Source organism: Dufourea novaeangliae, unplaced genomic scaffold (assembly GCF_001272555.1).
Source record: "Dufourea novaeangliae isolate 0120121106 unplaced genomic scaffold, ASM127255v1 scaffold60, whole genome shotgun sequence".
Lineage (NCBI taxonomy): Eukaryota > Metazoa > Arthropoda > Insecta > Hymenoptera > Halictidae > Dufourea > Dufourea novaeangliae.
The window spans coordinates 83234-96330 of record NW_015373935.1 but is presented as its reverse complement, the minus strand read 5'-3'; the positions used below and the strand labels follow the sequence as shown (position 1 = coordinate 96330).

The 13097-nt window shown below is 44.2% G+C and overlaps 1 protein-coding gene across 1 annotated transcript in view; it reads left to right on the top strand.

The window, feature by feature from the left end:
* Positions 1–13097, top strand: part of LOC107185291 (eukaryotic translation initiation factor 5B) — a 40177-nt gene that overhangs the window by 23921 nt on the left and 3159 nt on the right. The window contains exon 15 of the mRNA XM_015572948.1: positions 10439–10600. Within this exon, the coding sequence (XP_015428434.1) occupies positions 10439–10600 (162 nt within the window). The remainder of the gene's footprint in view (positions 1–10438; positions 10601–13097) is intronic.

Sequence of the window (13097 nt, the reverse complement as noted above, 5' to 3'; positions counted from 1 at the left end):
AATTTATAAGAAAAATATGGATCTGCAACATGTTTTCTGTAAAATCAGATTTTTATAGATTAATCTACCAAATTTTATTATTACGACAGAGATTTGTGCCGTTTATCAAAAATTTCGTTAGGTCGAAATTAAAGTGAAATTCACAGACACCTTCCCGAAAATTCATACTGCGTTGCATTTTGCATATTCAAATTCACGATAAATTCATAAAATCCGCAATCTACTTATTAACTGACACGAAGATTTTTGAATTTAAAAGCGATCCAGTTCATCTGCTTTTAATTAATGTGATCCGTCTAACGAAGAAACGTTCGAATAACTGAAATTTCGAACGATTTTTACGAACTAGAAGCGATTAATAGGCTCCGTAGCGATCTCCTCGGCTGGAGTATCGTTATCGGGCGTGTACGCGCGCGTTGCGCAACGGCCTCGATAGGCGCTTTAACGTCGAGCGGAAATCCGGCGGATTCTTTTAGCCTGCCGTTTTCTTGCCGTTCCGCCATTCCTTTTCTTCGTCTTATCCCATTTCCTCTTTTTCTAGCCGCCGTCTGCGGCGTTATACATACATGCTCGCCGCTCGATCACCCGAACCTACTATAATATGCTCCCGAGACATTTCGATTCGCGAAAACGTCCCCCGTTTTCCATACGGCGCCAATTAACGTCCTCGACTACAACGATTGCTCGTTGAACCTTCCCACGGAGACCGAGCCTTCTTTCGTAATTAATGGGAAATGCAATTAAATATGTCCCCGATCGGTATTAAAATAAGTCACGTGTATTGAATACGTATCATTTCATGCAAGAATTTGTACGTGGAACTACGGAAAGTTTTTTTTCTGCCTGTGGTTGTTTTGTATTCTCATTTGTTGAGTTTATATGTTTAATGTTACATCTTAGTTACAAAAAGAAATTGATCGATCGAGTGACCAAAGAACACCGTATATCTCCTTAATTCGCTAAAAAAAATGTCGACATAACCACTTCGTCATCCGTCAGCCTCCAATTGCCAGCATCTCGATTCTCACCTCGAAAAACCGTCCGTTCAAGGAAACAGAGAACTGGACGTGAACGGGGGGAATGGCAACCGTGTCAGAACCATCGACGCGCATATATACGATCGTTCCACAACCGTATTATTTTAATACGATAATAGTGAACGGGGGGCATAATTAGCGGAACTGACGGCGTTACAGATTTAAACGCGACTTCCCGTCGAGAGTCGCGTCGGTTCGACGTACGACGATAATTATATCAAAGGAAACGCGAAGGAGATTTTCGAGCCGCCACGAATTATATTCCCGTCCGTACCGAGTGACAGGAACTAGAAACTCCGTGGTGTATGAGTCTCCTTCCGGCGGAAGGCCGCTCGTAACGTTCTTCCTCTCCGCCTCTCCTCTATCTGTCTCTACCTCTGCCTCGCTCCCTCCCCTCCCCTCCCCCCTCACGTGGCTCGATTTCCCGTCTCCGTCGGTCGCACAGGTGCCGGAGTAGCGGCGGCGTTCGTGAATTTACCGATCGGGGCCAGAAAATTAAAACGTCGGCCGAAGAGGATCGTTCGCAAGCGGTAGCTACTGCGGAGGGAAGCTAATTAACGAACACGCGAACGGAACGCGATACCCTCGTCCGCTGGGTCGTGTTAGCCGTGAAATCTTTCGTCGCTAGCAAAGAACCCGAAGGAAACGATCATCGGAACTTGCGATGATGGGTCATCAAACTGTTCGAACTTTTCGAAATGTTTCAGACTTTTCCCAGGAGTTCGAATGCCTCTGCCAGGTTTAAACTTTGTTCGGATTATTCAAAGTCTCTTCGAACTGTTCGAACTCCGTTCAGATTGTTAAAACTCTCTTCATATTGTTTGAACTCTATTCAAACTGTTCAAACTTTCTTCAGATTGTTCGAACTCTATTCAAACGGATTGAACTGTGTTCAGACTGTTCGAACTCTTTTTGGACTGATCGAACTCTGTTCAGACTGTTGAAACTCTCTTCGTATTGTTCGAACGTTCTTCAAACTGTTCAAACTTTTTTTCAGACTGTTCGAAGTCTACTCAAACTGATTGAGCTCTGTTCAGCCTGTTGAAACTCTCTTCGTATTGTTCGAATTTTATTCAAACTGACTGAACTCTGTTTAGACTGTTCGAACTCTATTCAAACTGACCGAACTCTGTTTAGACTGTTCGAACTCAATTCAAAGTGATTGAACTCTGTTCAGACCGTTCGACGACGGAGAATATGTTTTTTGTATAACTGAAATACAATGAATCACTGTTTGGCAGTGCTGTAATCATGACATGTTTACCGTCACGTGACTTCCTGTTGACTGACTGCTCGGATGCCATCGTCCGAGAGACGTATAAGTATACTCGTGTCTGCATCTGAACGTTGTCGATACGGAACGGTTACATATCGGATACGGATCCATCTTTAACGATGATACCATTGACCAAGAAACTTGTGAATCCGCGGGTGCTGGTGTTCAGCACGATTACAAGGTCATTAAATCCGAAACGAGCTGAATATAATCGGGATCGAAGTGTATATAGAATGAACGTGTCGTGTACACGTGAAAGAGAGTGCTCCCCCTGCGGGGCGGGGATGAAAGGAGGATACGTGGGACAGAGCCGTATCTACGTTTAGAGCGTCTACCGAGTGATAAACGAGCGGAAGGAAGCCAGAGGCGTTTCCACGAAAGTTGCAGGCAAGCCGGAAGGCCGAAAGACGGGATGTGGTTTGTGAGTAAGTGGCGTCGACGCGCGTTAGTGTGCGCGTATTCTGCCCCATTCCAGCCTCTCCCCCTCCCCCTTCTTGCTCTCTCTCTCTCTCTCTCTCTCTCTCTCTCTATCTCCCTCTCCGCCTCAGATCCTCTAACCTTGTCACTCCTTCGGTTCTCTCTCGTTCCGTCGTGTTCCTCTAAGTAGGCAGCTGGTTAACGTTGCTATCATAGCGAACGGAGGAGAAAAAAAAAGAGGAGGAGAAATAGCTTGTGGGAAAGGGAGAAGCGAAAGGAAGAGAGGGATAAAGAGGACGACGGAAAGAGCGCGAGAGGGAACGTTATGGAGTGGTGGGGAAGGGGGCGAGAAACGCGTGCCGGCCGGATGTCGAGTTTCCAATGTCGAGTAGATCGTTTTACCCGGGGCTCGCGATTAATTCTGCCAACGACGAATACCGACGATAATCGCCACGTCGACGGAACTCTCTTCGAGCCGAATCCTCGGTTCGATCGACGGGAATATCTGCCCTTGTCGGCGCCCAGACGTATCGGTTCCTCCGGGCCCATGGAATCGATGGGGCTCGAAGTGATTAGGGATGTTCCGATTCTGGTTCGATTCTTCGGGAGGACGGTTCCCTTGGGTGACACGTCACTGACATGTATAATGCATACACTAACGGGCAAAAGTATGGGACCAGGAATGATAATTAACCCTAAATCAGTGTTACTCTGTTACGTGTATATTTTTTATACCAAAACTTAAGAGATGTATTATTAGTTCTTAATGAAAAAATAGAAAAGCGGACGAAATTCAGTTTTGCATTTTGGAATAGGAATCGAACAGCCCTAGAGACGACGAGCCCCCTCGCCCTGGTTCTGGTCGATTTCCGGGAATCGATCTTCGGCGAAATGCGATCGAAGAAAAAAGAATTTTGTTGAGTAGGCTGTGAATCTTCTTCTAAAATTTTGTTTTCAGATGGCTGCAAGTGGTTGAAAAATCGTGCGTCGCGTTAGAGGTAACACCTTGTATACCCTCGAGGTGGAATTCAATTATCGTAAGAGATCGTATTAAGTCGTTCGTCGAGTCTGTTATCGTCGGAACCGGGTAGCGTGGGCTAGATCCCAAGTGGTGTACAATTTTTTTTTATCGTGCTGGATCCAGGCGACGCTTTTTCCACGTGAAACGACGCGTACCTATCGCCGGTGCCCAGCACTGCGGTATTTCACGTGGGTTTGAAAATACTCCGCGAGGCAGAGAAAAGAAAAGGGAACGCGCGCACAAATCTCAATTTGTGCGTGCACTCGAAAGCCTCTGGTGGAGCCACGCCGACGACGACGACGGGTTGGCTGTTAGCCGCTCAGGCTCGTACAAACTATAAAGCTTTCTAAATCGGTGCCGCACACGAAAATAGACTTCCGGTTCCCGTCTCGCGCGTTCGCTGCGCCGCGCCGCGTCTGCTACCGAGTATGCCAACACCCCGATCCCCCAGCCCCTTCCTCTACTTTCCCTGTTTCGCTTCGAATCCACTCTTCCTCCCTTTGCTGCTTCCACGGAAATCCATACGAACGAGGGTCGCGAGGAAATCAACACCTCCCCCCCCCCCACCCACGAAACATCGTTTCCTTCTCAGCACCGATCCTCGTGCTCCCCTTGGGCTGGATGTCACAGGTGAACAGCGAAACACGCCTTTAGAGCACTTCCGTTCAGCTGAACATTATCGATTAGCGGTCTTCTCTGTTCGACACTTCTGATAAATAGGTTTGGCTGTGTTCTGACTGTAGAAGTATGTACAGTGGATAAACAAAGTATTCAAACGGTGCTTAAAACAGAACAACTTGTTTAAAAAGTGACTTCTTTTTTGTAAAGTTTGAAGGATTGGTTTACTAAATGATGGGTAAAGGAAATTGTGGAAACTGGTCGGAATCGCAAAGGAAATAGTCAAAATCGCTTTTTATAACTGTTTTATTTGAGAATAAGAGAGTGACTCTTTTATTTTTAATGAAGATTTTAAAAGTACACTTGTTAGATTTATGTCAGTTATACCCTGAAAATTTCATCGAAATGGATCGTGGACCTCCGCACGTATAAATATCACATCTGGGCACTTTTGAATTGATATTGAATTGATATGAAATAAATAACATGTTATTTTATTTCATAATTACTTCCATGCCTGTGATCACGTCTAAGATAACGTTATTTGAAATATTATTTCAAGTAACATATTATTTTATTTTCTTGTCATTTGATATGATTCTTAGAAGTATCATTCTTAGAAATAACTGTGAAATTTTTCATCGAAATTATATCGGGTGACTAGGTCCGAGTTTCTTTTATTGACATTTTTCTGAAGAGTAATCCCCCCTTCCATCTTCCACACCAGTGGAACGATTATTTTCTTTCGCGACAATATTAAGTGAACCCAAGCAAAAATCTCTCACGGATAAGCTTCTTGAGGAGCGGGTTCTGCGTAAAGCAAATTGCTGTAAAGAGTTCTTAAAACAAAATCTTTTTGTAGCATATTATTGCGAGTATTATTTCTTTTGCCAAATTTGAAATACAAAAATAACAAAATAATTCATTATTTCAAATGAACCGATAATATTTTTATTTTCAAATAACAGTATTGAAAATAAAGCTCCGAAATAAATTTCTTCAAATAGTAATTTCTTATTTTCATTTCAAATAAGATTTGCCCAAGTCTGATAAGTATTGAATCAATGGACACGCGTAACAAAAATTTCAAAATCTGTCTCCAAGGCTAAAAAAAAACTCGCACAAAGATCTGCAGACTAGTAATAATTGCGAATAGACCATCGTTTGAGAGACAGAATTCGTGAGAGACGACAAGGTACGATTTCCAGTCTCACGATCGGTATACGTACAGAGATCGCGGTTTCGTTTCTCTATTTAAAACGACAAGCGTAATAATCGACGAGGCTCGGTGGGCAACTGGTCGTCGAAGGTAATCAGTTTCTTCCATTTTTTTTACCCCCCTCCCTCTGCTCCTTCTCCTCGTAACAACCGATGGGATCTGGTGAGATCGAGAGGCAACTTGTTTAGCGGTTCGGTCTCGCGATCGAGATCTCGTATCGGGCGTAATCGTGCTGCGGCATCGAGGTTAATCGCCAGCCCGCTCGAGGACGACGCGCGAACGTTCGTTCGTTCGTCTCTGGGAGAGGAAAACGTCGGTAATTACTGATAAATCCTGGCTGTTAAATCAACATAAATTTTGCGCTCCTCCTTCTCCTAGTTACGTGCGGCACAAACCGTTTTGGTCTCGGTTGCCACGATCTTCGCTTCTGTCATTGGTTCACATTTCGTTTCTTCTGATACCCTCGCGAGCAAACTCTGCTTCCGCTAAGGGCAAAAGTGGCGTAAGTGCACTGACCAGAGAGACAAATCTGTTCGGATAAGAGATTCTATAAGTTCGAAACTTTGATTTTCTACGAAAGAAAGAAATTTTCTTTTTTTTTACTCATTCGACACGGATCGTTCGTCACGGGATCATCGGTACGGTGTCTCGATCGATTTTTTTTTCTTTTTTCCACGACGACGGCTATATCTTGAGAGCTTAATATAGTTCCCTTTGAGAGCCTAATTAATGCAGGAAGCGAATACTTTTATGCACCCGTGCTGGAGCGGTCGCTTCCGGACGGGAAGAGCGACGCTAATCACCGGATATATCGGGCGACAAACGTCGGTATTAATCAGCGGCGCAGTTCGCTACCGGTCCTGTCGTCGCCGGTATCACAGGCGCGTATCGCCACACGATACACCACCGAGAGCGCAGAGAGATAACGAGCGGGCCGAGCAAACATTTAGGAGAAAATACGAAACGAACGAACGAACGACGGCGGACCGACTGTGAACGAAAAGGGGTGAAAATGTCGGAAGTCGGCGTTGAAAACCGCTTCTTTGATCGTGAATTTAAAATAAGGAAACATACCCAGAGGGAAATTTTATTATTTTTGTATTTTTGGTTTGACACGGCATGATTTTGTAGGGAATTTCAAACTATTGAACACTTTTTTTTGTTCTTGCCAAAACACGTTTTAAAGGGGGTGAAACTACGGGCGTCTATATTATCTCGTTCGCTACCAGCCGTCACATATGTGTGACACATCGGTATGTTATCCAGAGCCCGTTGTCACATATATGTGACAGACATTTCTGGTCAATTTATGAAGACACGTTAAGTTCTAAAACGGTGAAATATATAACGAATGTGCCAGCTTAAACGAATGTTTATTTCCCTTTTCTAGAATGTTATAAATATATATACGTAAAATCTATTCCAATTGGTGTCAGATAATCCCGAAAAAAATCATGGGCTCTAGTGGACGTTTTTCCCATGAGACCCTGGTAGCGAACGAGTTATACAGTGCGTGGCATAACTATGGAACCACCCTAAAACTTTCTGAAAAAAAATGACTGGTCAATTACACTCTTACAACGACGATTAAAATGTTACGACAATACATTTCCTCAGATCATTTGCACCTTTTATTATGATATGAGAGTGAAGAAATTAGTCAATTTCTAAATTTCTAAATTTTCAAAAGTATTCCACGTTTATCCAGCGGTCGAAGCAAATATGCATTTATCGTCGGTAGTTCTAATGTTGAAATAGAAACGTACCAAGTATGGCGTGTCTGAAATGTAAAAGTTACTTACCGAATATTAAAGTTACTCACTGTATGTATATGGTAATGTTGTACGGTGGAACGGCGGGGAGAGAGTGTCGAAAATCGAACGATCGCAGCACCATAAAAGTAACGAGGCGAAGAGGAATCTGGAAGGGTTCACGCTTGGCGACGAGGAAACAGGCGCGAGGGGACGACGAGCTGCCGCTGTGTCGTCTCGGAACGACGACCACGATTGGCCGCGTGTGGGCATATTCCTCTTTCGGCGTGGGTTTCGAAACACACACGGCATATTCGACCGGTCATTGTCCATCGATCGACACACAGATCTCTCTGCGCTCGCGTGTGGTATGCCTGACTCTGCCGTGTCCTGTTCGTCGCGAAAACGGGGCAGCTTCGCGATTTCCTGAAACTTTCGTTACACAGTAAATCCTCGATGAGTGGTCGAAGGCCCTTCGACACTGAACATTAAGGAGGAAGCCTGATGTAAACGGGCTAAAAATCAATGAATTTTTGGGAATTTCTTGGGAAGAAATTATCAACCAGCCTGTTTGAAACTTTTACCATAGTTTATTGTATAATTAACATGAATACAAACAATTTTATTTTCACGAGAAATTCGTAAATATTAATGTTATAAGGACTTATATGCAGCACCTGAGTAAAAAAAAGGATTCCGTGCCGGGGTATGTAATTCAAAGAATATTCGACCAATTGACCCGGCATTCCATGTACATATTTTTTAACATCTTCTTCACAGTATGAATCATACGATATATATCAATTAATCATATTTCTTACCACTTTTTACTTGAACCAAGCCGCCTATTTTTAAAAAAGTGTCACTATTTTTTTCAATTTTGCATTTTATAACTACAAAATAGGTTCATGCTGTGGAAAATATGTTAGGCTGTGTCAGTTAATTGATTATTCATTTAGTTGCATACTCCAGCCAACATTTTTCCAGACCCATTCATTTCCGACCGGTGAAAGGCAACATTTGTTCGACGACACCCCGTGTCACCCTTTCGACACAGTGTTCACTTAAATTCTCTGGCCCAGTGTGGTTCGAATTTCATCCAGACAGATTTCGTTTGATCTCGATCCTATTTACGAAAGGAAAGAATTCCGTGGTCAAGACCGCCCGGTATCACGATCGTTACTTCTCCCAAACGAGAGCCCTGTTAGAAAACCGCTGCTGCCCTTCTCCCAGCGAGGATCACACCGTAATTAGTTTCATCAACGAAAACCTCGAACGAGTCCCCCGAACAGTCTAACGGCTAATTACCCATAATTACGGGCGTGCTTTCGAAAGATAAGTGGCAATCTATGCGTGTCTCCGAGGGAACCCTCTCTCGCGTCCGGGTTTGTCGCCCACTTGGCGGCGGTCTCTCGCAGCTGCAGGTGTGTTACGGCAATAACAAGCCTTCTAAACGACATGCTCGAGCTTTCTTGCCGCTGTTATGTCCGTTTCTACAGGGTGTTCCTCTTGTCCGTGAACACCGTTCAAATCTACTGAAATTAAAGGAACGACACGGCCTATCGGGTCGATCTTAACACTTTGATGTCGAAGTACGTAGTACGTCTTTTCAGAAACAAAACCTTAGAGCGGTTGACGTAGCAGTGTATCTTTCTTCGATAAGCACTAGAATAGTAAAAAATAGGGAAAAATCGTTTTTTCTCTATTCTTAAAAATATTTTTTGAACCCCTTAAGTTAGTAAATAAACAACAAATCTGTGACAAGAAAGCCACGAATTAATGTATACACCTAATAGAAAGCAGTGACGTGTAACCCAAGGGAATCGATCTTCCCTAGAATTGCCTCGGAATCGAACATCCCTAATGTGTAAAATCTTGGTGAAAACACGGAGGCCACTCCGTGTACTGCCGGCCCACTGGATCCAGCGGCCTACGTGTCGCTGTACTATATGTCTGCTGCTGCCTACTCGATATATGCTCTCGGTGGTTCGCCGCGCAAAACGTATTATACGCCCGTGTGCCCCCAAGTGGCCGTACCGTGTGTCTCGGCCCTGACGACGACGACGACACGCGCAATGCTCAGGTACCACTCGGTTTTCTCTCGACTTCCGGTCGCGAAGAGGAATGCATAGGCGGAGCTCTATACCCACGCGAACGAGACACAACGCCGCGCATTGTGGACACGGGGCAAAAGACCAACCGGGCGAGGCCCCGCGGAACGGGTGAACACAACGGGAATTTTGTTTCGATGAATTTGGATCCCTAGCGTTTTCTAGGTTAGTTTTCTGTTAGGTGATTCCTCGCGAAAGGACATTTCAAACTATTATACTTGCCAAAAATGTTATAGCATAGTTTTACTCGGGTTTAGGTTAAGTCCTTCGTCTCTAAAGGACATTTGTCGTTCTTATAGTCAGTGGAAAGGACCCCTAGCGTTTTCTAGGTTAGTTTTCTGTTAGGTGATTCCTCGCGAAAGGACATTTCAAACTATTATACTTGCCAAAAATGTTATAGCATAGTTTTACTCGGATTTAGGTTAGGTCCTTTCTCTCCAAAGGACATTTGTCGTTCTTATAGTCAGTGGAAAGGACCCCTAGCGTTTTCTAGGTTAGTTTTCTGTTAGGTGATTCCTCGCGAAAGGACATTTCAAACTATTATACTTGCCAAAAATGTTATAGCATAGTCTTACTCGGGTTTAGGTTAGGCCCTACATCTCTAAAGGACATTTGTCGCTGTTATAGTTAGTGGAAAGGACCCCCAGCGTTTTCTAGGTTAGTTTTCTGTTAGGTGATTCCTCGCGAAAGGACATTTCAAACTATTATACTTGCCAAAAATGTTATAGCATAGTCTTACTCGGGTTTAGGTTAGGTCCTTCGTCTCTAAAGGACATTCGTCGCTGTTATAGTTAGTGGAAAGGACCCCTAGCGTTTTCTAGGTTAGGTTTAGACGAACCAGGTGGAACAGTAAATAAAATAAACGAGATTTTCTTTGACTCCAGTTCTTGTAAATTAACCCATAGATACAAAGGAACATAATTGTTACTGTGTAACGTGACACTCGAACATTGAAATTAATCGAATCGATTTTATCTGTCTGTTACAGTTCGTCGAGTTGGGCATGGTCACCAGTATAGAATACAATCACAAATCCGTGGAAACGGCGAGAAAGGGCCAGGAGGTCTGCGTGAAGATCGAGCCGATACCTGGGGAGGCGCCGAAAATGTTCGGCCGTCACTTCGACGAGAAAGATTTCATCGTCAGCAAGGTAAGCCTTTTTCTCTTCTTTGACACGATAAACTCACGGCCTGGCATAACGCTTCTCGTTTTCCCCGAAACGAATGTCAATTGCTTCGGGGGCGGATACTTACCTTCGATTAATGGATCTACGAAATATTTTCGTGACCGGAGTATAATAACCGAGGACATAATAAAAATCGACTTTAGACTGCAGTGGTTCCTTTCGGTCATGGAAATACCTCGTGGATGGAGATAGACGACGATTAATCTTGGAGTACCTATATTGAAATGTTTTTTTCTTTTCATCCATCGAGTTCTATGCTTCGAGCTCTAATTTGTTGAAATCCAAAGTAGAACTGACTCACGGCCAGTGATGTCAATTTCGAGTTCTCGAAACTCACGATCGTTAGAGGACGCAGTGCTGACCTCATTTCCTTATTGAAAGTTATAAATGGGTAAATACGTAATTCAGACGCTCCTTGAGTCATCGAGCTTTGTGCCTAACCCCTTGTGTAATCAGCCTTCTGTTCGCGTTCCATTCTTTTCGCTCGTTAATGAAAATTAAAACAAGTTCCCAAAGCTTCCGTTGACTGGAAGAACGCCGAATCTTCTTCCACGAGGAATACACGTAACTCGAACCTATCCAAGATTACGCTGCATCCTTTCCATCGAGTATAATAGTGGCAGATGTCCTCTGGAAATCAAGGACCTAACCTAAACTTGAGCAAGACCATGGCTACGTACCTACATATTCCACTAAATATAACAATAGTTACAAACTATTGTTAAAAGTTAAAACCTAACCTAGGGCACGCTATATATCTTCTCCACCGACTACAATGGCGATAATTGTTTTTCACAAGAGGCACCTCGACCATGCTTTATCGTTTCGACTATAATAGCGAGAAATTTTCCACAAGGAATCACCCAACTCACGCTATACCCTTTCCACTGAATATTAGGGTGATTCATAAATATCACGTCACCGACAATGTGGAGTGTATCAATAATTATGAATCATCTATCTAGTATACTATTTACAAATACCCTTCCGTCATCATAATGGCGCGAAATTTCTTTTATCAAAGAAGCTAACTAACCCCAGACCACCTATCATCGTTTCCACTCCGATTGTAACGGCGAAAAATGTTCCGTTCCGCGAGGACGAAGCAGGACGAAAAGCAAACGACCATCGATGGAAACGATCGAACGGTCGAAGAAGCAGCTGCTTCGAAGGAATTCGTCGGGACAGGTGGTCCCGGACCTTGATGAAATTCCAGCAACGAGCCGCAGATATACACCGGTGTATACGCGTCTTGTTCCCCGACTGGTCTTGGTCTTGTGGTTCGCAAAGCTTCGCAATTTCATCAAAATCAGTGTCGAGCGAGACGGAAACGATCCTTATTAGTATGCGAGACTCTGGTCGAAAAAGGAAGATGCACATCCGGCAGCGATCAGCCGTCCACCATCGACTTCCGCTCTTCGCAGAACCTCCGTTCCTTTCTTGCTTCTCCTTTCCACTCCTCTCCCACTCCTTCCCCCCGTCCCGTCCCGCCTCGCCTCGCCTCGCCACACATCGCCTCTTTCTTTTCCGTCTTCCGGTTTGGATATCGACTACGAATCGATCGGCCGCTTCGTAATACTTTAAATGGGATCCCAGAAATGGGCCTGCTGCCGTAGCAGATCCATCGGGCTGTATGTGGATCGGGTTAAACCGAATTCGAATCCTCCGTCCGTTCCAGCCTGTTCCTATTTCTGATCTTGCGTTAACAGGACGTTCGACGACTTAATGGTCATCACTGGTGACTAAGTATTTCTTTTAATATGACGTAACGTGATTCTATCGATGCGAATAGATTAGATTAAACCGGTATGATTTTGATACCGGTATTATGCCATCAAAGCTATACTGAAACCGATATATTATCGAAAACCAAAATAAATACTGGTATTATTTCGGTTTCCATAAGGGTAGGGCTTGTATAAGGCGAAGGTACAACCGAAGATACCGGTATTATAGATATAATATGTCTACCAATCGCAGCGTGTAGCCAACGTTACCACAGGAACTCGGCCGGCAGACTAGCGCTCTGATTGATTGAAGTTTTTCGTTAATATCTCGTTAACAAAGCCTCGGATAACAATTTTTCTAAGAAAGAACTTGTTTCAAATCATCTGAAGAACCCTTCATTTCCGGGAGTCGAAGCTATTTTGGGACCCCCTGTATATATTAGTCTCACAGTTTTGTAATAATGATTTACCTATCTGGGCGTTAAAAGGTTAACTGTAGTATAGAACCGTGGTTCGTAGCCAAAGCGCGCACGATGTTCTCGGTGTCGAACCGTGTCAACTCTTTTTTACCCTCCCCGGTCTCTGTCCGCCGCGCGATTTCCGGTTGCGCGCGCATACGACGGCTGCGTCCGCGCGTGCACGCCCGCCCGCGTCTTCTGGGTCCGGGCGGCGGCAGGCTCGCTGCGGAGCGGAAGTCGTCGTTACCCCGTTTGCTTTCGTAGAATCGATTCCCC